Here is a 24,516-nt window from a genome sequence, read left to right on the forward strand (position 1 = left end):
GAGGCTCCGGCCGCTAGAGGAGAGGCCGCGGTGGCGCCGCACCGCCCCCGACGGCGCCCTCTGGCGGCGACAGCTGGCGCCGCCGAGGCACGGGGATGCTGCGGGAGACCCCTGAGATACAGGTGGACTCTCCCGGGGCGCGGGGAAGAAGGGAGAGCCGACTGCGAGAAGGAAGGCGACCTGGGTGGGCAGGATCCCCTCTGGGAAGATTACAGGGACAGTCGGGGCCATGGCGGTCAGAAGGAGAAGAGCAACGAGAGGCTTTTAAAGGTCGGAACCGAGATGCCCTTTACAGAGGACGCCATGAAGGAGAACCTTCTGAAGAGGGACCATGTGGAAGATGCCCCGACGACTCGGGGAGGCGGAGCCCGCGGGTTCAGTCCCCAGCGCCCGCCTAGCCCCTGCCTGCGGAGACCTCCCGCAGGAGCCGGACCCCGGGCGCCGGTTGCTGGGGCCCGCGGGGTCGCCGGGCCGCAGGCGCCGCGCTGATTGGCTGCGCCGCGGGCGGAAGTGATGCTGCTGTCACTGCTCCTCCGGCTCCCGGGAAGCCGCGAGTTTCCGCAGGGAGGCGGCGGCAGCTGCGGCCGGGCCGGTGAGTTGGGAACTAGGTGTGGGGCTGGACCTGGGTAGTCAGGGGGGCCCAGAAGTGGGGTAAGCCGGCGTCTGAAGATGAGGGAGCTGCACAGAGGGTGCCTGAGGTCCTGGCGTGGGGGACCCCAGGGAGATGGGGCCCCAGGGCCCAGGATTCCTGGATAATGTGGGTGCTAATGAGGAGGGGGGCACATTGCACGGAGCGATCGAGGCCGACGGAGGGGGAATCGGGAAACTGACCCGGTACCTAAGCTGGCTTCTAGGAGCCGGGTGTGGAACAGCGAGGACAGTCGCTTGGGAGCAGGATCTTGGACTCTGGGCTGCCCATTCTCTTCTTCCTTGTCAACTAAGAGCTGTAAAGAGAGGCCTAGCCGTTGGGAGAGGTTGAGACCTGCTTTCAGAAGGCATTTAAGGTTCCTTTCCCAGAAGCCTGGGGGATAAAAATGCTGCTCTGCCACTGGGAGACAGAAGGAGCTCCTGCTTCTCTTTCTTCCGGACATCTGTGGTGGGATCTACTGAGTCTGAAGGAGTCTGCCTAGAGGGGCCACTGTCTGGCTAACAAGGGTTTTGTTTGTTTGTTTGTTTGTTTGTTTACTTAGTAGAGTATGCAGACTGGGGAAGACACCTAAATATCTTGGGAGAATTGAGGCTCCCGGGGGCAGGGAGGGATTGAGAGGGAATATGCCTGGAAACCTAAGGGAAAACCAGAGGAAGAAATGTCGTATGAAGATTTTTAGAGGTAAAGGAGAGGTGGCCTAAGTTCTCCTTTCCAGGAAGCCTTTCAGTAATATTCCCATTTTTCTGGAATGCTTTGAGGTAGAGCCGCTTGGGTGTGTGTCTGAGTACTAAGCCCTGCCCCAGGGTGGCCCCAGTGGAGAGCAAAGGCTTTTAAAGGAGCCCAGCCACCATAGGTACACACACGTCCTGCCACCCCATTTGTCTGTCCCCCAGTTCTAACTTGGCCCTTTTTTTTTGAGGGCTCCTGAGACCAATTCCCTGGTTCTGTCAAACCCAGGCAATTGGAGTCCCAGTCTGGAGCCTGAGTCCTCACCTTGAAGTCAACCTCCTGAGCTCAGTACAGGAGTAGCTGCTTAGTGAGGTTCTCTCGTCATTCGTTCTCTCCTGGTTGCCTGCTTGTCCTTGGTGCCTGTTCTGTTTTGTTTGCACTCTCTGGCTTTCCCCGTTTCGCCTCCGCCTCCTCCCTCCTTTCACTTTCCCTGGTATCCTTCTGAGATACACAAATCAGGAAGTTAGCTACCACCTAGACTTCTAGGACGTTATTACCTACTCTTTCAAGAGGCATTTTGATAACAGTATTTTGCTAGGCCTCTGGGGAACAAAATGAAAAGAGGGTGGCATGATAGCACAGGAAGTGGGTTTTCTGTGTGTTATACTGATTTGGCCTCATCGTACCAGTTCTGCGCCAGTCTATGACCGATTTTAGATCTTTGGAAATGACAATTAATGAAGTTTCTTTGGTCCCTGGTCCTGGAGTTTATCTAACCTCTGCTTGTTGCCCTGGGATTGGTGGGACATTATTTCTTCTGTTCTTGGATCCCACAGGTCTGCAGCCTTTGCTGAGTCAACAGTACTCCCAGTGAAAGTGATGCCTTTTCTCCATTTGCACAACATGAGTGTGACGTGGTTAGCCAGACCAGGAGCTCAACCTCATGTAGAATCCAGGTGGGCACGGGGCCCTGTTATGGGGAATTAGCCTTGAGGACAACTGGACTGAGGAGTCAGCTAGGGAAAGATTTATGTCCCCTGTAAATGTAGGGGTGAAGGGGTTGTCTCTCCTAAAGAACAGTCACGATGCAGCCAGTAGTTTGTGGAAGCGATGTGTGCTTTGAGCCCTGTGGGTGGCAACAGGGGTTGCTGACAGTGCCTGTGAGCAACTGGACCTCCTGCTGGATTTGCTGGTGTCGTGAGGATTGGCTGTCTTGCTGTGGGAGGCCATCCGCTGGCGTTAGTGCTGGCCCACACTCCACCTGGGGGCTTATCCCTGTTGGTCAGGGATAAATGTGAACAAAAAGAGAGGATCAAATGTTTCATAATTTAAAAGGCATGGCTTAGGGACTTCCAGGGGGAACGCATGGATGGCTCAGCATCTCCCTCTCAGATTCCTGCAGTTACCAGCTCTTTGATCTCTTCCACATCCTTTTTCTTTTTCTGCAGTCCACTGCTCTGATGCCGAAGGGGAGGCAGAAAGTGCCACACTTGGATGCCCCCCTGGGCCTGCCCACCTGCCTCTGGCTGGAATTAGCCGGGCTCTTCTTACTGGTTCCCTGGGTCATGGGCCTGGCAGGGACAGGTGGGCCTGATGGCCAGGGCCCAGGGGGGCCGAGCTGGGCTGTGCACCTGGAAAGCCTGGAAGGTGACGGGGAGGAAGAGACTCTGGAGCAGCAGGCGGATGCCTTGGCCCAGGCAGCAGGGCTGGTAAATGCTGGACGCATCGGAGAGCTTCAGGGGCACTACCTCTTTGTCCAGCCTGCTGGGCACAGGCTGGCCCTGGAGGTGGAGGCCATCCGGCAGCAGGTGGAGGCTGTGTTGGCTGGCCATGAAGCTGTGCGCTGGCACTCAGAGCAGAGGCTGCTAAGGCGGGCCAAGCGCAGCATCCACTTCAATGACCCCAAGTACCCGCAGCAATGGCACCTGGTGAGTCCAGTCCTGCAGTTTGCAATTTCAGGTGTGTAGGTTCCAGTCCGGTTCCTTAGTGGGCTTTTGACTGTATCACTCTTCAGTCACCTCCATCCTTTGCCTGAGGGACCATTTCCCAGTTCTGTGGTGTTTCCCTCGACTCTCCCTCCCTTCTACTGTCTTCTAGAGGCCAGTGTTCTGCAGTGCTCAGGGCACAGATGGTGCAGCCAGGCTGCCTGGGCTCATGGTCCAGCTCTGCCACTTACTAGCACGTGCATTTGGGCAAGCTGCTTAAACTCTGTGCATCAGCTTCTCCATCTGTAAAGTGGAGATTGTAATAGTGCCTACCTCATAGAATTATGGTTAGAGTAAGTGAATGTATACATGTGTAGCACTTAGAACCATGCCTGACACATGGTAAACACTATGACATAAGTGATACGATACTACCATTGGTATAAGAAGTGTATCATCCGGCCCGGCGCAGTGGCTCACGCCTGTAATCCCAGCACTTTGGGAGGCCGAGATGGGCAGATCACGAGGTCAGGAGCTCAAGACCATCCTGGCTAACATGGTGAAACCCCGTCTCTACTAAAAATACAAAAAGTTAGCTGGGTGTGGTGGCAGGCGCCTGTAGTCACAGCTACTCGGAGAGGCTGAGGCAGGAGAATGGCGTGAATCTGGGAGGCGGAGCTTGCAGTGAGCCAAGATCGCACCACTGCACTCCAGCCTGGGCGACAGAGTGAGACTCTGTCTCAAAAAAAAAAAAAAAAAGTGTATCATCCAACCCTTCACCCTAGCTACCATTTTATCCTGAATCCCCCATGGCTGATGGCAAACTTTCCTAGAATCCAAGGCTGTGGCAGAGCTCTCACCTGCCCCTCCTTGGCTCTATTCCCACCTGACCTATTGGTCTGCAATCTCTGTCTGGCTCTTTGGCAGAGGCCAAGGGTGAAAAGGGGCTGCTAGCTATAACTTCATCTCCCTCTGGGCTGTGCTGTATGTCACTGGATTCCTACCCTGTCTCTCTTACAGAATAATCGACAGAGCCCGGGCAGGGACATCAACGTGACGGGTGTGTGGGAACGCAATGTGACTGGGCGAGGGGTGACGGTGGTGGTAGTGGATGATGGAGTAGAACACACCATCCAGGACATTGCACCCAACTATGTGAGTGGCCCTGGAACGACGCCCCTCACCCCCAGCGTCTTACCTCCTTCTTGATGTTGCCTCAGTCTTGTCCCCTTTTCTAGAGGTCTTTGGGCCAAAGAAAAGAGCCTGGGAGGTGGGATGGGGTTCATCCTCTCCTTTCCCCAAGCCAGCATTCCAGACTGGCAGTCAAGGCACAGCAGGTGGCTCTAACTCTAAGAGAGCGTAATCCTGCTTTCAGTTCTAGTCCTTTTCTGAGGAGTAAGGAGTGGCCCCTGCAGGCAACTTCCCTCTTGTTGGAAATCCGAGTGCCTTCCTCTCTCTAAAGCGTGGCCTCTAGGGAGCCCTACCTGCCTTTTTTCCAGGTTTCCCAAGCCATGGAGCTGTAGGCACATTCGCATAATGGGCAAGAGAAGTTTGCTGGGAGCTGCGGCACTTCTCAGTTTTGCCCCAGTGTCTTTTGCTCATATCTTTTAGCCAGTGTGGTTTGCTTATTGGGTCCGGGCACGGTGGCTCACACCTGTAATCCCAGCACTTTGGGAAGCTAAGGCGGGCGGATCACAAGGTCAGGAGTTTGAGACCAGCCTGGCCAAGATGGTGAAACCCCGTCTCTACTAAAAATACAAAAATTAGCCAAGCATGGTGGCACTCGCCTGTAGTCCCAGCCACTCGGGAGGCTGAGGCGGAAGAATCGCTTGAACCCGTGAGGCAGTGGTTGCAGTGAGCCGAGATTGTGACACCGCACTCCAGCCTGGGCGACAGAGTGAGACTCCATCTCAAGCAGAAACAATGAGAAATGAGCTTATTGCCCTAGCTTCCAGTCCCAAACTCCCATTTCCTTTCTCTCCCTGAACCCCAGGACCTGACCCCCTCTAACCAGTGAATGACCACATGTCACCTCCAAAATATTTCAGAGCCCTGAGGGTAGCTATGACCTCAACTCTAATGACCCTGACCCCATGCCCCACCCGGATGTGGAGAATGGCAACCACCATGGCACGCGATGTGCAGGAGAGATCGCGGCTGTGCCCAACAACAGCTTCTGTGCCGTGGGCGTGGCCTACGGGAGCCGCATCGCAGGTAACTTGTGCTTCCAGCCTAGCCTTGGTAGGCTACTCCTGTGACCACAGTCTTCATTTCCTGCACCCCTCCCTACTCTGAAACGTTTTTATCCCATAGCCCAGCTGACACACATAGCATAGAGCAAGGGTAAGTTTATAATAGGTGTCTGTAGGACATATCAGCTCATTGATTTTTCAGTGCAGTGGTGTTTCAAACATGTTTTTCTATTTATAGTTCCATAAATTACAGAGTGTCTTCTTGACGGTTCTTCCTCTGTGATCCGTTATGCCTATGGGGGCAGCCTTTGCGTTTCCCAGCTCTCCAGCTCCCAGTCCCACTGATGCTCACGGGCTGCTCTCCATCCTTTTGGGAGAGCTGAGCAGCCCTATTCCTCCCTGGAGGTGGTTCTGTGGTTTTTTCACACTCAACCTCTGTCCATCAAGGCAGAAGGTGAAGGGAATGAATGGGAAAGCCCTCACCATAACTCCTTATTAGGAGTGCTTGGGAACCTACAAACTGAATAGACTGACTGTATTCCTCTTATACTCCAACAGAGGGCAGTAGCTCTCCATAAATGAGACTACCAGAGAGCCAGCAACCCTGTCCAAGTCCCTTCTCTGAAAGTGCCACAGCACTGCAGCCTGGGCGACAGAGCCAGACTTTGTCTCTCTCTCTCTCTCTATATATATATATATTTTGGTAGGGGGGGACAAGTAATACATAAACATGGTGTACAAATGCAAAATGGGCTGGGCGCGGTGGCCACGGGGATCACACCTGTAATCCCAGCACTTTGGGAGGCCAAGGCAGGCGGATCACCTGAGGTCAGGAGTTCGAGACCAGCCTGACCAATATGGTGAAACCCCATCTCTACTAAAAATATAAAAATTAGCCAGGCATGGTGGCATGCGCCTGTGGTCCCAGCTACCTGGGAGGCTGAGGCAGGAGAATCGCTTGAACCCAGGAGGTGGAGGCTGCAGTGAGCCGAGATCATGCCACTGCACTCCAGTCTGGGCGACAGAGTGAGACTTTGTCTCAAAAAAAAAAAAAAAATGCAAAACGTACAAAGAGCATGTAGAGAAAAATAAGTCTCCCACATATGGCTCCCCACCTCCCAGTTCCCCAGCTAGGAGACCAGCATTAGTGAGGAGCTGCTGTGGCCTTCATTGCCTAGGTATCCGGGTACTGGATGGACCTCTCACAGACAGCATGGAGGCAGTGGCGTTCAACAAGCACTATCAGATCAATGACATCTACAGCTGCAGGTGAGGCAGAGCTGCCGATGAGAGGGCAAGAGTCTGGAGCACCTGGGACAAATCTGCCAACAAAAGCCCAACCAAGTGAGCTGACTCTGGCCGGAGCAGGGGTCTCCTCATTGGGTTCAGCTAAGAAGTCCATTGCCTTCATTTCTCTAGATTCCCAGCCACTGGGCTCTCAACCTTAAGCCCCCCTCACCCCTGTAATCAGGTTGCCACATGAGAAGCCCTGGCCTGTGCACATTTATTTGTTTTCTAAACTCCTAAGGCCTCTGCAAGAAAGTGGGCTTTCCTCTCCATCCACAGGCCAGCTGAATGCCCAACACCAATCCCCCACCCCACACCAATGCACTGCACCTTCAGGACATGGCTGTGCTGGACTGGACAAGTAGGAAATGGGGTTGGGGGCCCCCATGGCATTGATGGCATCTGTTCCTCCCCCGACATACCTCCCTTAAATCCATGACATCATCCACAGGGTACACTTCCTGATAGAGACAGAATAGAGAACTCTTCAGCCTGAGAACCAAGAGCTTCCACAGAAGTTCGTGGGTGCTCTGCCTTCTACCCTACGAGTTGGGCCAGGCGCAGTGGCTCACACCTGTAATCCCAACACTTTGGGAGGCTGAGGCGGGTGGATTGCTTGAGGTCAGGAGTTCAAGACCTGCCTGACCAACATGGTGAAACCCCATCTCTACTAAAAATACAAAAATTAGCCAGGCTTGGTGGCGGGCACCTGTAATCCCAGCTACTGCAGAGGCTAAGGCAGGAGAATCGCTTGAACCTGGGAGGTGGAGGTGGCAGTGAGCCAAAATCGCGCCATTGCACTTCAGCCTGGGCGACAGAGCAAGACTCCGTTTCAGGGAAAAAGAAAAAAAAAGTCTACGTGTCTCTGATCCCTAGATCAGGAGATGAGTGACCGCTGTCCCTCTCTGCCACTATTGGGCTATGGGGACATTCACAAGGAAAAGAAGAGCCTTAGCACACTTCTGTTTTCCACTTTGGAGAGGGGATGGACCTTTGAGCCCTGTGCCTTTTAATCACGGAAGCCTTTAAGTGGAACCCTTGGGAGGAGCTAAGAGCTGCAGGTCAAAGGGCAGCCAGCTGAGACTGGGAGGCGCTGGGTGGGTAGCCACAGCCTTGCCCTGGCTGTCCCCTCTAGGCATTTATTTCTCAACAGCTGGGGACCAGATGATGATGGGAAGACAGTGGATGGCCCCCATCAGCTTGGAAAGGTAACTGGCCTGCACAAAGACTCTAAGAGACGGGACGCCCTCTTCATTCAATCCCAGGAGAACTGCTGCAAGTTGACCTGTCTTCCCACTCCACCTCCACGCGCAGTCTCCTTTCAGGAAGAGAACACCTAACGTTGGGGCAGGAAGCCTGGGGGATGTGTGTTCCTAGAGAGGGAAATGGAACAGTGCTTTGAGATTGTTTCCCTTTCATCTTGTCCTCAGCTCCCATGCCTGGCCCCACCCTGTCCTCTGATAAGTGGAGGGTGTCCATCAGTCATCATTCAACTCACAGCTGCCCCACATCCTGGGTCAACTCACAGCTCCCTCACATCCAGGGTCCATCTTCCAATCTTTCCCCCATGCCCAGTGCCCTTTGAACTTTTTTCCTTTTGTTTCTAGAAGGGATGGAGAGGGTGACTGATGTGGTAGGCAGAGGTCTTTCTGTGGGTTCCTCAACTGACACCCTGATGTTTTGACTCCTCAGGCTGCCTTACAACATGGGGTGATTGCTGGTCGCCAGGGCTTTGGGAGCATCTTTGTGGTAGCCAGTGGCAACGGAGGCCAACACAATGACAACTGCAACTACGATGGCTACGCCAACTCCATCTACACAGTCACCATAGGTAGTCACCCAATGTTTCTGTGCTCCTGTGTGTGTGTGTCACCGAATGGTTAGGGCATCACACATCTTGTCCCAGCTTCTGTGTGTGCCTAAATATGTGAGCACAGTAATCTCTTTGGGCTCAGATAGAACTAGCCCTGCTTGCAGAGGACCTTGGGACTTCCTTAGATGTCAACATACCCTGGGAACACCTTCAAGCCATCATCTGGAGATCACCGAGCTGCCCCCACCCCACTACAGCTGGTTAGGCCTCTGCTCTGGCCTGTCTTTCTGTGGGCCACCTTCCGCCTGCTGGAAGCCTCCCCTGACTCCCCACAGACCTAAATTAAGTGCCCTTTGCCTGTGCTCCCAGTTAGCATGTGTTTATTTACTTACCTGACTTCTGCCTGACTCTAGGCTCTTTGAGACTAGCACTGCGGCCTTTTCCATGTGGCCCTGATGCCTGGCACGGGTGTGACCCACAGTAGATGGGTAGTGAATGTTGAAAACAGTGAGCATGTGAATGAATAAGTGGGTATGAAGGTAGAAGGCTGCCAGTTGTACCCCAGAGCCTATTGAAAGAATGGTATTGCGGCACAGAATGCCCTCTGCCACTTGAGACTGCCTGTTCAGAGAGGATCGGGACTGCTCTGAGGGATGTGGGCCGCTCAAATCATGTTTCAAACTCAGGACAGCCCCCCGGGATGATAACTCCAAGATAACTGACATTAGCAAGCCCCCGCCACAGGACCCCCTCTTCATCTCATCTCTCATTTCCCTCCTCTGTCCCTAGGAGCTGTGGATGAGGAGGGACGCATGCCTTTCTATGCAGAAGAATGTGCCTCCATGCTGGCAGTCACCTTCAGTGGTGGGGACAAGATGCTTCGGAGCATTGTGAGTGCCTCCCGGGCCCTCCATGGCCTGCCCCTTTCCCACAAGACTTCACGTCTCAGGCATCACAGCGCTTCTCACTGTTCCCTGCTTCCCTGCCCCAGCACTCAGGCTCCTCTTCCCCCGCAGAGCTGGATGTCTTAAGGCATGCCACCCTTGGAGGAGTTGACCCAGGGACTCTGAATACATCTTGGGAATGCTTTTATCTTAGAAATTTGGATTTAGGACAAATATACGTACTGTTTTAGAAACTAAGTGTCACATGGGGCCAAACACGGTGGCTCACTCCTGTAATCCCAGCACTTTGGGAGGCTGAGGCGGGTGGATCACTTGAGGTCAGGAGTTCAAGACCAGCCTGGCCAACATGGTGAAACCCTGTCTCTACTAAAAATACAAAAATTAGGCTGGTGTGGTGGCAGGCACCTGTAATCCCAGCTACTCGGGAGGCTGAGGCAGGAGAATCGCTTGAAACAAGGAGGCGGAGGTTACAGTGAGCCAAGATCGCACCACTGTACTCCAGCCTGGGTGACAGAACAAGATTCCTTCTCAAAAAAAAAAAAAAAAAAAAAAAGAAACTAAGTGTCACATGGATTAAACAACTTTTTCACACTCAAGGAAATGCACAAACAACTTCTTTGCGATGTCTTCCTTTGGTAAAATTTGGGCTTTTGCTAATTTCTGTGGACTTACAAAAAACTCATAATTCCATTGCCCTTCAGCTCTTAGGTAAATACTGTGAGTTCTGGTCATGTGCATCTTCAGAAGTAAAGCTAGTCTGGTGGTGGTTTTTATGGGATGGGTGGGAAGAGGAGTTGGGGAATGTCTCATATCAACACCAGAGAGAGCTCTTTCTCTGGAGCTATAATTGGAGTCATAGCAAATGTGATTGGAGCAGGGCCGTGGAGCTTCTCTAACCTGTGGAACCCATTTAAAGAATTTGAAGACGATCGCCTACACCCAGCTGGGCTTAGCGCCATCCCAGCAGGTTTAAGCCAGGCCTCTAGACCATCTTCCTAGAGCTCCCTGCCTGTCCCTGCCACATTACAACCATGTAATGTGGGCATAGGAGGCTCTAGGCAGGAGCTGGGCTGGAGCCAGGTGGTTTCAAATTTCTCCAGTGGCTGAGTTGGGAGGTCTCTCTGGGGCCATTGGGAATTAGGCTGCTTTGTCTTCCTGCTGGGTCAAATTTATTTTCCGAAACTAAAATTTTGTTATGCCAATAAATGACTTCTGGTCAACACAATGTTCCAAGGCTCTGTGCCAGTTGACCCCTACTACCCTCTCCCCCCAGCCCCAGGGATAAGAGAAAAGGGAGTGGACTAAAGTAGAGAGGGAAGAGAGGCTGGGCTGTGTGCACAGAGGGCACCCACTGCAGGCCAGGCTGGGTTAGGAGGAAGAACATACCAAACTCCACCCTCTAGCAGAACTCTAGGGAACCCAGCTCGCCCTGCCCAGGCCAGGGACCTGAGAAGGTTCTACAGCATAATTATTACTCTTGCTCTGCTGTACCTGGCCTTTCTCATCTTAACTCACCTCAGCTTCTCACCCTCACCACCCTCTTCCATCTGAACTGTAATTTGCCAGAAATGAAGAGAGAGTGTGTTTAGCAGAGTTCCCATCTTTGGAATGTCCTTGCCATGGAAACTTCTTGTTGCCAGTTTCTAGTCAATGACCAGGGCAGCTGGGTGGAGCTGTCTTTCTGAGGGCAGAGGCTGGGGGCATATGCTTCCCACCATTTGGCTCCCTGGGGAAGTGAAGCTTCTCTGGACTTTTCAATGCCTGCCTGCGGCTCCTGCCACCACAGGCAAGTTCGTGGGCTTCACAGCCGCACTTCAGACTATCACTGCAAGGCTGTTTCCTTAACAGGAAAAAAAATCAACCCGCTCCCTTGCATAAACCAGGCTCCCACTCTCATTGAGACTACCACTTGGAGAGTGCTTTTCCCTTTTTTTCTGGGAGTGCGCCATGGCTGGGTGAAAATTACATCTCTTGGCAGCTGCTGTAACAGCTGGGAGGGAAGCAGTGAGTACAGTGGAGAAAGGGCAGCTCTTGGCAGAAGTCGCCACCCTGGTATCTGACCCAGAAGAGAAGTTTGGAAGAAAGAAATTCTCTGGTGTTAGCACTGACACCATGGGCCAACAATCCAAGTGCCATAGAGTGGAGCAGATTTAGGCAGGGCCCGCCTCAGCTAAACCCTCTGAGTCTCCAGGAGTGATGACAGCCCAAAAAGAGCTTGGTGCCAGGCAGACACTGCCTCCCCTTGCCCCATTCTCGCTCCCCACCTCAGAACCACACGGAGAGAAGGGGTTTCATGGCATCTGGCCCAGAGCAGTGAGGCAGCTTGTCCTGTTGAGAGCTGTAGAGCCGGGCAGGCGGGCCTTATAGACACTGAGTCCAGGCAGGGCTTGGGGGTGGGCAAGGACACAGTCCTTTCTTGCTGGAACACACTCCCTGTGTTCACGCCGACATCATTCCAGCCCCTGTCACGGAGCTGCCAAATTGGATTTCCTTGAATAGTGCCGTCAGTGTTGTCCCAGCTCCAGCTGGGCCCAGTAGCTCCCCTGGCCACTTCCTCTGTCTAGCTTGCGTGTGGGGGTTGAAGGGTTTGGAGTTGGGAGTTGGGATAGAGAATTTAGGAATGGGAGCAAGAATATTAGGAACAAAAATCGGGAGGCCCCCCCAATGGTGGCTCATGCCTATTAATCCCAACACTTTGGGAGGCCAAGGCAGGAAGATTGCTTGAGGCCAAGAGTTCGAGACCAGCCTGGGCAACATAGTGAGATTCTGTCTCTACAATAAATAAGAATATTAGTGTGGTGCAGTGGTACACGCCTGTAGTCCCAGCTACATGGGAAGCTGAAGCAGGAGGATCGCTGGAACCCAGGAGTTCGAGGCTGCAGTGAGCTATGATCTTACCACTGCACTCTAGCCTAGGCGACGAGGAAAAAGAAAAAAGAAAAGAGTTGGGAAACCCTTATCTGCATTGGATGGGAGCCCTTTCCTATCTCTGCTTCCTTTTGCCAACAACCACACCCTCAAAAGTGACTTTTATTATCTTTGTCTCTGTTCTCCGGACATTCTGTTAGGAGGCCAGGACGGTTAGGATTTCCTTTGCCCTGCCCTGCTAATGGGTCCTTCTCTTGTCGAAGATTCAGCTCTAACAAAGGAAGGGTCCACCTGAGAGAGCTGTTCTGAGGACCAGCCCTGTATCTTCCCCCCATAACAACTTTGAACTCAGTCTCTAGCTTCTTTTTTAAAAATTATTCTTTTTTTATTTTTTAAAGATGGGTTCTCACTCAGTCACCTAGGCTGGAGTGCAGTGGCACAGTCATAGCTCCTGTGCTCAAGCAATCCTCCTGCCTGGGCCTCCCAAGTAGCTGGGACTATAGGTGCACACCACTGTCCCCAGCTTGAACTCAGTCTCTAACCCACTTTCTTTTCCTGTTCCACTTCCAGGTGACCACTGACTGGGACCTTCAGAAGGGCACTGGCTGCACTGAGGGCCACACGGGGACCTCAGCTGCAGCGCCTCTGGCAGCTGGCATGATAGCCTTAATGCTGCAGGTGCGACCCTGCCTCACGTGGCGTGACGTCCAGCACATCATTGTCTTCACAGCCACCCGGGTGAGATACCAGCAGGTAGACACGTGGCCTCCAGAGTTCGGGTGTCAGGTGGCTTTAGATTCTCAATGTCCCAAATGTGAGATACTAAGTCTCTTTCCGAGTCCCTTTCAGAGTTGCATATGTAAAGAACAGGTGTGGGGACCCCACAAAGACCACAGGCCTAAAGTCATTTTATCTGCAAAGGAGAGCTCTGGCTGTGCCTCTTGGCCCCCTCTCTAGAAGCAAGCCAGTGGGGTGGTGACATCATGGGCTTTGACCTTTTGTCCCAGCTTCCCTTGAGGAATCCATTCCCAGTAGCCACAGTGGGAGAGCGTGGACTGGATCAGCCAGCAGGGCAAGCAGGGAAACCAGAGTCAGATTGTTGAGACTACACTGGCAATGCAAGAGACTAACCAGGACCTCTGTCCTTTCAGTACGAAGATCGCCGTGCAGAGTGGGTCACCAACGAGGCAGGCTTCAGCCATAGCCACCAGCACGGTTTCGGCCTGCTCAACGCTTGGAGGCTCGTGAATGCAGCCAAGGTGAACAGGTGTTGGCCGGGCAGGGTGCCCTGTGTGGAGTGACCAAGGGTCGGGGCTGAATGCCCAAAACGTTGCCTGGGATATCATAGGTGCCTAGTAAATGTTCATTCAGTTCATTGATTCAACCACTTCAACCTTCATCCCAGCTGATATCCATTTTACAAATGAGAAAGGCTCAATACTATCACTGAAGTTTCCAAACTACTAATAGAGTAAATGGGACCTGAGTATGTGTGGGACTCAGGATGCCCTCGTTCCCCTCCTCCATCCTGGACACAGCCATTTCCTCTGGTTCCTTAGCTGGGGGCTGTATGGAGCATTCCAGCGAACAAGCTGGAGCCAAGGGCTGAAGGTGATGAGGAGTGGAAAAATAAAGATAGCTAAACCTTCAAGATCGTATTGACAAGGGCGTGTGTGTTTGTGAGAATGTGGGTGTGATCATTCTTGTTTGTTGATTTGCCATCCCCTCCTTTCCTTTCATAGATCTGGACATCTGTCCCTTACTTAGCATCCTACGTCAGTCCCGTGTTAAAGGAAAACAAGGCGATTCCGCAGTCCCCCCGTTCCCTGGAGGTCCTGTGGAATGGTAAGTAATCAGCACAAAGGGGGTTAATCTTAGGCCTGAGGTTTGGGGCCGGGTGACAAGGAAGTTAAACTCGTCCTCCCTGCCAGATTCTACCCCCTTTCGGAGCTGAGCTCCAGCCAAACCTGTGGAGTTTTCTTTGACCATTTTAGGGCATGTTACTGCTTCTGAGTTGGCTGCCCCGGCTGCTTAAACAAGACCTTTCTCCTGGGTTCCTAGTAGTGAAAAGGAGCAGCAGAGCAGCTGAGGAGGAAGGCAGGTGGGAGGCATGGGACTGGGGCTTGGGGAGGTGAGGCGAGAGCTCAGAGAAGCTCCTGTGACTTCCATGCTAAGATCTTGCCAGAGAACTCTGGTCAGTCCTTGGGTGTCTGCATGAGGTAAAGGAGTTAGGCATTTCTTCCTTTGATTCTCCGGCTTATCTAATAGAGAGTCAGATGTGGTCTGCTGGGGATGGACAGAGGGTCTGTAGAAGTCTCCTAGGCTTTAGTGACCCATCCTCTGCCTCCGCCTCCATGGTGGCCAGCGTGAACCAGGATTGTCTGAAGGGGGTGTATCCTCTAAGCCAGCGACCTGGTTTTATGTTGAGGCGGACGCCCTCCCTAGAGGAGCGTGCAGCTGGATCAGGATGCTTATGCAGAGGACGCCCTGTCTGCACATTTACCAGCGTTTTCCCTACCCCCAGCTCCTTGGGGGATTCTTTTTCCTTGAGTCATTCGCTCCTTTTTGCAAAGGAAGTATGCTATGCTTAGTGCCCAAACCAAAACTGTCTTCACTTTTTCTGTCCTAGAAAGTGATCAATCGAGAGCCATGGCAGGAGAAGGAATGGCCAGAGAAGGTTGCTCAGAAGGGAGGATGAGGGATAGTTTCCCTCAGGTGGAGGTTTCACTGAAAAGAATTGAGTTTTCTCTCTCCTAACCACGTCCAGCACTTGCCCAATTTCCCTCAACGTGGAATGAAACCCCTGGGCCAGTCACTACATTTCCCGTAAAAGGAATGTTATCTTGGAAAGGGCATAAAGCATCAGCCAAGTCAGAGAAGTTCAGAAACACTTCCAGGAATGCAGTTCATTTGGAACCCCCTGGCTTTGCACTTGCGTGTCTTAGAGATAGTGTGCCTTCAACTTTACCTTCCATCCAGGGCTATTTCCCGTCGCATCTGTCAAATGAGGGCAGTGACTTAAAAGAGTAATATGTTCTCCCCAGCTTCGTCATCCTCTGCTTCCCGCTGACCAGGGGACATTGCCACAGAATGTCTACCCTAGGCATTGAGGCATCTGGCAACTGCTTGCTTGTCACTAAAAAGTAAGAGAAAGAAGGACAGATTGCCTGGGTGGAGAGGAGTGGGAGATGGCCTAGCGGAGAAAGCAGGATTAAGAGAAGGGAGGGAAAGATTTAGGGAGTTTGGCTAATGGAGCCCTTTACCTGTTGGAAGGACAGCAAGCAAAAGCTTTACCAGAGTTTTGCCTACCCCCAGCTCCTTGGGGGATTTTTTGTTTTGTTTTGTTTTGTTTTTGTTTTTGTTTTTTGCCTTGAGTAATTTTGACATGCAGAGTTTTTCACAACTTTTTGCAAAGTACTATTTTCATTGGCTTTTCAGAACCAGTGAAGTTGTCTTCTCCTCCAACATGGCCACATTTTCCTCTGAGCAGACAAAACAGAACAAATAAGTTTGCGGGCTTGCTTGGAGGTTGAAGGAAATAAGTCCAGTTAAAATGAGAGTTGAGCCAGGTGCCCTGGCTCATGCCTGTAATCCCAGCACTTCGGGAACTTTGGGAGGCGAAGGCAGGCAGATCACCTGAGGTCAGGAGTTTGAGACCAGCCTGACCAACATGGTGATACCCCATCTCCACTAAAAATACAAAATTAGCCGGCTGTGGTGGCTCATGCCTGTAGTCCCAGCTACTTGGGAGGCTGAGGCAGGAGAATCACTTGAACCCGGGAGGCAGAGGTTGCAGTGAGCTGAGATCGCACCATTGCACTCCAGCCTGGGCAAGAAGAGAGAAACTCCATCTCAAAAAAAAAAAAAAAAAAAAAAAAAAAAATGAGAGTTGAGCAGCTCAGTCCCAGGCAGTCAAGAAACCCCTTCTATAGCCAAGTTATGGTTGTTTTCCACCAGGACCTGGTTGATTCAGTGTCTGGGGGCTGGAAAGTGAACTTTTTATAAAGCAGAGGGAGCTGAACATCCCTGAGATAGAAGAGGAGGCGAAATACCTCTAAGACTCTAGAGTAGCATTGTCCCAAAGAATTTTCTACAGTGATGGAACTGTTCTATGTCCATGCTGCTCAGTTCAGTGGTCACTAGCCATCTGAGTCTATTGAACATTTAAAACATGACCCGTTGGCCGGGCATGGTGGCTCACACCTGTAATCCCTTTGGGAAGCCGAGGCAGGAGCATTGTTTATGTTCATGAGTTCAAGACCAGCCTGAACAACACAGTGAGACCCTATTTCTACAAAAAATAAAATTAGCCAGGTGTGGTGGTGCACGCCTCCTGGGAGGCTGAGACAGGAGGATTGCTTGAGCCCAGGATGTCAAGGCTGCAGTAAGCCATGGTTGCACTACTGCACTCTCCATCCTGGGTGACAGAGCGAGACCTTGTCTCAAAAATAATAATAGGCTAGGCGTGGTAGCTCATACCCAGCCTATAATCCCAGCACTTTGGGAGGCCAAGGGCAGGGGCGGATCACTTGAGGTCAGGAGTTCAAGACCAGCCTGGCCAACATGGTGAAACCTGGACTCTACTAAAAAAAATATATATATATAATACAAAAATTGGCTGGGTGTGGTGGCTCACGCCTGTAATCCCAGCAGTTTGGGAGGCTGAGGCGGGCGGATCACAAGGTCAGGAGATCGAGACCATCCTGGCTAACACGGTGAAACCCATCTCTACTAAAAATACAAAAAAATTAGCCAGGCATGGTGGTGGGTGCCTGTAGTCCCAGCTACTCGGGAGGCTGAGGCAGGAGAATGGAGTGAACCAGGGAGGCGGAGCTTGCAGCGAGCCAAGATCGTGCCACTGCACTCCAGCCTGGGCGACAGAGTGAGACTCCGTCTCAAAAAAAAAAACATATATTTCTATATCTATATATACCTATATCCAGATATAGGTATATATAGATATAGATATACAAAACTTAGCCAGGCATGGTGGCACATGCCTGTAGTCCCAGCTATTCAAGAGGCTGAGGCAGGGAAATTGCTTGAACCTGGGAGGCAGAGGTTGCAGTGAGCACTCCAGCCTGGATGACAAAGCAAGACTCCATCTCAAATAATAATAATAATAATCATAAGGCTAGTATGACTAAGGAGCTAAATTTTACTTTTATTATACTTCATTTTAATTTAGATAGCCATGTATGGCTAAGGGCTACCATATTGAGAAGTGCTGCTAAAGAGCAAGACTGATTTTTCTCTCTCCCCACTGACAGGAGGTTATGAGGGAGAGGGGATTGGGGCCTCTTGGGGTTTTTAGATCTGACACTGGTCTGAAATCTCTACCTGAGGGTAGGAGGGAGAGTGGGGCTCTGGAGGAGTGTGTTATTCACACTCAGAGAGTCTGTGATTGGAAGGTGCCTGAACACCCACTTGCACCTCTCCTTTTGTTGTCGTTTGCAGTCTTGAGGATACTGGCTCAGCCTCTGCCTATGCAGTGAGTCCTGTTCCTTCTCTTTTCCAGGTCTTCCCTCTTTAACCAACATTTCCCTCTCTGCTGATTCTTCCTTTCTGCCTTCAAATGCAAGTCCCTGCCACCTCCACCGGGAAACTTTTCAAATGAATGAACTGAAGCAATTTCTCCCCTTTGTCACACACTCCCTCTGCCACTGAAGACTTGCTTTCTTACTCATAGTGCCCCTTTCCTCACCGGTTCAGGGGCTGGTTCAGAGTTCATCCTTTTTAACATTCTTGTCGCTCTGACCCTATTAATGAGGGCTTCGTTGCAACTTCTCTCCTCCTGTAGCTTCTGTGGCCTTCTTGGCTCCATAGCCCTCCTCTCCCTTCTCTGCCTGAGGTACTTGTTTCATACTCCTGAACTGTGAGTGTCTTCTAAAGCTTGTTTCCTGACTTTTTCCTCAGTCTCCATCATCCTCCTTGACAGTGCAGCTATGTTTATGACCTTAGCTACCACCTCTCCACAAATGAGTCCTCGACCTAAATCTCTTATTCTGATCCTTCACCAGTGGAAAGGATAGAAACTAGAGCATAGCTTCCATAAGATTATGGGCAAATAGTCCAGGCACGGTGGCTCACACCTGTAATCCCAGCACTTAGGGAGGCTGAGGCGGGCAGATCACGAGGTCAGGAGATCGAGACCATCCTGGCCAACATGGTGAAACCCCGTCTCTACTAAAAATACAAAAAAATGAGCTGGGCATGGTGGCGGGCTCCTGTAGTCCCAGCTACTCGGGAGGCTGAGGCAGGAGAATCGCTTGAACCTGGGAGGTAGAGGTTGCAGTGAGCAGAGATCATGCCACTGCACTCCAGCCTGGTGACAGAGCAAGACTCCGTCTCAAAAAAAAAAGAAAAAAAAAGATTATGGGCAAATAGAACCCTGGCATCTTCTGGGACAGAGAGTGACTATTGAAAAACATTCCAATTTACCAAAGGCCAAATAATAAGATGCTTTTTATGTGCCAAGCACTGTTCTCAGCATTAGCTCATTTAATGCATTAACTCATTTAATTCTGGTAGAGAGAGTTCTAGTGTACTCATTTGCACTGCCACCCAAGTCCCCATCCACACCAAGAAGTAAATGGATGTAGCATGCCACTGTACACTGCGAACGCAGACAAGCACTCCTTTTGGGATTCTATTCTGTTCCATAACACGTCAATTCTCTCCTGTAAGCCCCTTCTCTGCCACATCAATGCTCTCCTCTAACTATGCCATAAATATTTTCCATCATCTTTCTGTTCCTAAATCACTGTGTGCTGTTCATATTCCACCAATACAGTACACTTAACATGTAGAAAATTTTAGATCTATCACCTCTCAAAAGCTGGCTTGCTTTCTAAGATTTTCCCATTTATGTCAGTGATTTTCCCATTTATGTCAGTGATTTTCGCATTTATGTCAGTGCCATCACCATTCCCTAGGCCCCCAGACTTGAAACTCAAGAGTTTTTCCTCCCTCTAATATCCCTCGCCTCTTCCCAGGTCTTCCCCAGCCCTTTGCCTTGCAATTTTAATCTTTTGTTGTTTTCTGTGAAATATCTCTCAATCGACTTACTCATTCATTCTACAAATATTCGAGGCCTGCTTCATCCCAGGCACTGTATTAAGTTCTAGAGACTTGGGGATAAGACACAATTCCTGCCTTCAACGAGCTCACAACCTGGTAGGGAAGACAGGTTTACAGGCATAGTGCATTGTTACAGGCACTGCAACAGGGACAACACAGGTGCTTTGAGAGCACAGCAGAGAGATGTCTCCTGCCACTAGGGAAGAAAGGGAAGAAAGGGAAGGCTTCTCGAAGAAACTGGCGGCCGGGCACAGTGGCTCATGCCTCTAATCCGAGCACTTTGGGAGGCTGAAGCAGGCAGATCGCTTGAGCTCATGAGTTCGAGACCAGCCTCGCCAACATGGCAAAACCTTGTCTCTACAAAAAAAAATACAGAAATTAGCTGGGCGTGGTGGTGCACACTTACAGTTCCCAGCTACTAGGGAGGCTGAAGTGGGAGGATGGCTTGAGCTTGGGAGGCGGAGGTTGCAGTGAGCTGAGATCTCGCCACTGCGCTCCAGTCTGACGACAAAGCAAGACTCTGTCTCAAAAAAAAAAAAAAAAAACTGTGATGTAATTATTTTGTGAATGTGGAGGGGATGACAATTGGGGAAAAGGTGTGGGCATGATTTGTTAGATTCTCATCTGCCATAAATGAAAGTCAACACATAATGTCTCAAATTGATAAGCCATGAAATATCCATAATGCTTACTGTTTAGAAACACAAAAGTAGATCCCAGAAGAAAACAATTTAAAACAATAAAAAAAAGTTTGCTTCTGGGGAGTAGATGACAAAGGTGGTAGGGAATTGTTTTTTTTCATTATAGGCACTCTAGCGCCAACTTACATTTAAATTTATGCATACTATTTTGATAGAAAAGTCAAGAACAATTGGGAAGGTAAGAAGTAGCCATCGTGAATCTAAACAGCTTTCTCAAGAATTTTGACAATAAAGGACAATAAATAATACATATGTAGCCTTAACATTAGCTAGGTACCGTTCTGAACACTTTAGGTATATTAACTATTTAATCCTCTTCTCAACCCTATGAAGTAGGTGCTGTTACTGGCCCCATTTTACAGATGAGGAAACAGTTCTCACAGCTCGTAAGTGGCAGAGCTGGGATTAGAACCCAAGCCAGGTGGCTCCAGAGCCCATGCTCTTAACACTGATAGGTGGAAGGAAGTGAAGAGTTGAGAAAGGGTTTATATGTTTTTGTTTTTCATTTGTAGTAGGAAAGGTGCTAGCAAAAAGGTCCAGCCAAGAAGATGGATAATCAGGCTGAGCCAGTGTTTGACTTTTGCCAACTATTGCTGTGAAAGGACAAGAAAGCGAAGGGAGCTTGAGAATGTAAACACACATGTTGGATGAGCCATGGATTCTCAGCCAGTTAGGAGAAAGGAGCTTGAGGGGTTGTGGGAAAATGAGGGGGTCAAGAAGAGAGTGGGGAAAGTGGAAGGAGAGAGGTTGTTTTCAAAGAAATGGGACATTGGCCTTGAAGAGGTGACAGATGGAATTATAGAAAATGAGGCAGGGTGTGGTGGCTTACGCCTGTAATCCCAGCACTTTGGGAGGCCAAGGCAGGTGGATCACCTAAGGTCAGGAGTTCGAGACCAGCCTGGCCAACACGGTGAAACCCCGTCTCTACTAAAACTACAAAGATTAGCTGGGCATGGTGGCACGCGCCTGTAATCCCAGCTACTTGGGAGGCTGAGGCAGGAGAATTGCTTGAACCCAGGAGGTAGAGGTGGCAGTGAGCCAAGCATCTAGCTACTGCACTCCAGCCTGGGTGACAGAGCTAGACTCCGTCTCAAACAAACAAACAAACCAACAAACACCCCTGTCCTTGCTCAGTCATCTATAATAGCTCTTAGTTGCTTATTTAAAACAATCTTTAAAGCCCTTCCCACCCTAGTTACCCAGCCCCTACTTTCAGTGCCTCTCTGAGCTACTGTGTCTGTAAACTGAAGGTATTGCACTCTGCTTTGCATATTGGAATAATTTTTTTTTTTTTTGAGACAGGGTCTCACTCTGTTGCCCAGGCTAGAGTGCAGAGGCACAGTCATGGTTCACTGCAGCCTCAACCTCCTGGGCTCAAGCCATGCTCCCACCCTCAACCTCCTGAGTAGCTGGGACTACAGGTACTTAACACTAATATCCAGCTAATTTTTTTATTTTTTGTAAAGATGATGTCTCCCAGGCTGAAGTTATCCTCCTGCCTCAGCCTCCCAAAGTGCTGGGATTACTGGAGTGAGCCACCATGCCTGGCCTGGAATAAATTAATGGAAGAAAGGGTGCTTAAGGCCGGGTGCGGTGGCTCACGCCTGTAATCCCAGCACTGTGGGAGGCCGAGGCGAGCAGATCAGAAGGTCAGGAGATCAAGACCATCCTGGCTAACATGGTGAAACCCCGTCTCTACTGAAAATACAAAAAAAAAAAAAAAAAATTAGCCGGGCATGGTAGCGGGTGCCTGTAGTCCCAGCTACTCAGGAGGCTGAGGCAGGAGAATGGCAGGAACCCGGGAGGCGGAGCTTGCAGTGAGCCGAGATCGCGCCACTGCACTCCAGCCTGGCAACAGAGCAAGAGTCCATCTCAAAAAAAAAAAAAAAAGAAAGAAAGAACGGGTGCTTAAAAAAGAATTGTTCTCGGCCGGGTGCAGTGGCTCACGCCTGTAATCCCAGCACTTTGGGAAGCCGAGGCGGGTGGATCATGAGGTCAAGAGATCAAGACCATCCTGGCCAACATGGTGAAACCCCATCTCTACTAAAAATACAAAAATTAGGTGGCCATGGTGGCATGCACCTGTAGTCCTAGCTACTTGGGAAGCTGAGGCAGGAGAATCGCTTGAACCCGGAAGGCAGAGGTTGCAGTGAGCCAAGATCATGCCACTACACTCCAGCCTGGCAACAGAGACTCTGTCTCAAAAAAAAAAAAGAATCGTTCTCATTACAGCCTAATTTCTTAATAGTCCCCAGTTGAGTCTTCCTCTTCAGTAGTTTATTTGTTTTGTTTTGTTTTTTTAATAATTGTAGATTTATAGGAGGTTTCAAAGAAATGTACAAGAGAAGTCCCATGCACCCTTCTCCCAGTCTTAATGTTTCACACAATTAAAGTATAATATCAAAACCAAGAAATTGACATTGGTACAATCCATAGAGCTTATTCGGAGTTCACCAGATATACATGCTGTCAATATTTGTATATGTGCGTGTGTAGCTATATGCAATTGTACCACATCTAGCCTTGCATAACTACCACCACAACCAAGATCTGGAAGCATTCCATTATCACAAGACTCCTTTGTGTTACCCCTTTCTGGCCACACCCATCCCCTCCCCTGTCCCTGTCCCCTGGCACCCATTTATCTATTATCTATCACTGCAGGTATGTTACTTCAATTAACATCACGTAAATGGAATTGTGTGCTATGCATCCTTTTTCTTTTTTTTTTTTCTTTGAGACAGGGTCTTGTTCTGTCACCCAGGCTGGAGTGTGGTGGCATGAGCATGGCTCACTGCAATCTCCACCTCCCAGGCTCAAGCAATCCTCCCACCTCACCCTCCCTGGTAGTGGGACCACAGGTGCACACCACCACGCCCGGCTATATGCTTCTTTTGAGATTGTTTTTTTCACTCACATAATTTCATTGAAATTTATCCACCAGCATTTTTTAAAAATTAACTGTGCATCGTCTTCAGTGAGATGTGTGCATTTCGTCTTTGTTCACGCCTTTTCCACTGCCTAGAATGCCCTCTACCAACCCTCTCTACCAATCTGTATCCATTTCCTTCAGTGTGTCTCACTGCTGGGTGCCTAAACCCATCTGACTTCTCTTCCCTTATCAATTATGTATATTTCCCATGCCATATCATTTTCCACTTGCAGGTAGGAGACAGGGACCATGCCCATCTTATCTTTATATTCCCAGCATCTAGTACGGTGCCTGGGTACTGTAGGAGGTACCCAGTAAATAATTTTTTGGATGAATGAATGATTGAGGTTGCTCTACTGGATTCTTATACTGTGTCTTGGGTATGTGTTGTCTTCCCAACTAGACTCGAAGCTACGTTGTAAACTTGAGAGCAGCAACTCCATTCCATTTACTAGTATAGGCGAGGTCCCAGTTAGGGTTGCCGTAGATGTTTGTATGTGGCTTCAGTGAGCGTGTGTCTTTGTGTACCTGGGGGTGAAGTGAAGGTGTGTTTGTGGGCTGGTTTCCCAGCTGCCCAGCCTGACTTTCCAGTCAGCAGGATGGACCTGGAGATGTCGGGGCTGAAGACCCTGGAGCATGTGGCAGTGACAGTCTCCATCACTCACCCACGGCGCGGCAGCTTGGAGCTGAAGCTGTTCTGCCCCAGCGGCATGATGTCCCTCATCGGCGCCCCCCGCAGTATGGACTCGTATGTACACCCGCCAGAGACCTGAGCAACCTTTTCAGCAAGGGCCTTTCCAAGGAAAAGAAATGGGAGAAGTGGATCCTGGCACTGTCCTAAACTACTGTGGCACCGGCTATCCTTGGCGGCTGGAAGCCTTTCATCACATGCCTTCTTCAAGTGCTAGGCCCTGCACCTCACATACACATTCTCTAATCCTTCTAAGAACCCCCTAGATTAGACTTTGTAACCTCCTTTTACAAATGAGGAAAGTGGCTGGGCGTGGTGGCTCACACCTGTAATCCCAGCACTTTGAGAGGTCAAGGCAGGAGAATCACTTGAAGCCAGGAGTTCAAGACCAGCCTCGGCAACAAAGTGAGACCCTGTCTCTACAAAAAATTTAAAGATTAGCCTTACAGGCCTATAGTCCCAGCTACTCAGGAGACTGAGGTGGGAGGATCACTTGAGCCCAGGAAGTCAAGGCTGCAGTGAGCTGTGATCATGCCACTGCACTCCAGCTTGGATAACAGCGTGAGACCCTGTCTCCAAAAAAAAAAAAAAAAAGAAAAGAAAAGAAAAAGAAAAAAAAGAAAACAAGTCATGGAGCTAGTAAGTGCCCAAGAGAATAAGAATAAACCTAGATCCGTGGGACTCCAAGCCTGTGTGGGCTCCATGCTTGCTTTTTCCACCACACCACGTTAATACAAGTTCCTCCTTCCATGAGACCCCAGGGGCAAGGGGCACCTGAGAAGCCCTCGTGGCACCCTCCCAAGT

At 50.4% G+C, this 24,516-nt stretch overlaps 1 protein-coding gene across 1 annotated transcript in view; it reads left to right on the forward strand.

Annotated features, from left to right (window-relative positions):
* Positions 1–24,516, forward strand: part of PCSK7 (proprotein convertase subtilisin/kexin type 7) — a 27,578-nt gene continuing 3,062 nt past the window's right edge. The window contains exons 1-13 of the mRNA XM_030794803.1: positions 1–592; positions 2,155–2,274; positions 2,767–3,246; positions 4,264–4,398; positions 5,292–5,457; positions 6,614–6,704; positions 7,876–7,930; positions 8,415–8,553; positions 9,325–9,425; positions 12,879–13,046; positions 13,460–13,567; positions 14,051–14,153; positions 23,613–23,769. Of these exons, the coding sequence (XP_030650663.1) occupies positions 2,779–3,246; positions 4,264–4,398; positions 5,292–5,457; positions 6,614–6,704; positions 7,876–7,930; positions 8,415–8,553; positions 9,325–9,425; positions 12,879–13,046; positions 13,460–13,567; positions 14,051–14,153; positions 23,613–23,769 (1,691 nt within the window). The 5' untranslated portion in view covers positions 1–592; positions 2,155–2,274; positions 2,767–2,778. The remainder of the gene's footprint in view (positions 593–2,154; positions 2,275–2,766; positions 3,247–4,263; positions 4,399–5,291; positions 5,458–6,613; positions 6,705–7,875; positions 7,931–8,414; positions 8,554–9,324; positions 9,426–12,878; positions 13,047–13,459; positions 13,568–14,050; positions 14,154–23,612; positions 23,770–24,516) is intronic.

This window comes from Nomascus leucogenys, chromosome 15, assembly GCF_006542625.1.
Source record: "Nomascus leucogenys isolate Asia chromosome 15, Asia_NLE_v1, whole genome shotgun sequence".
NCBI lineage: Eukaryota > Metazoa > Chordata > Mammalia > Primates > Hylobatidae > Nomascus > Nomascus leucogenys.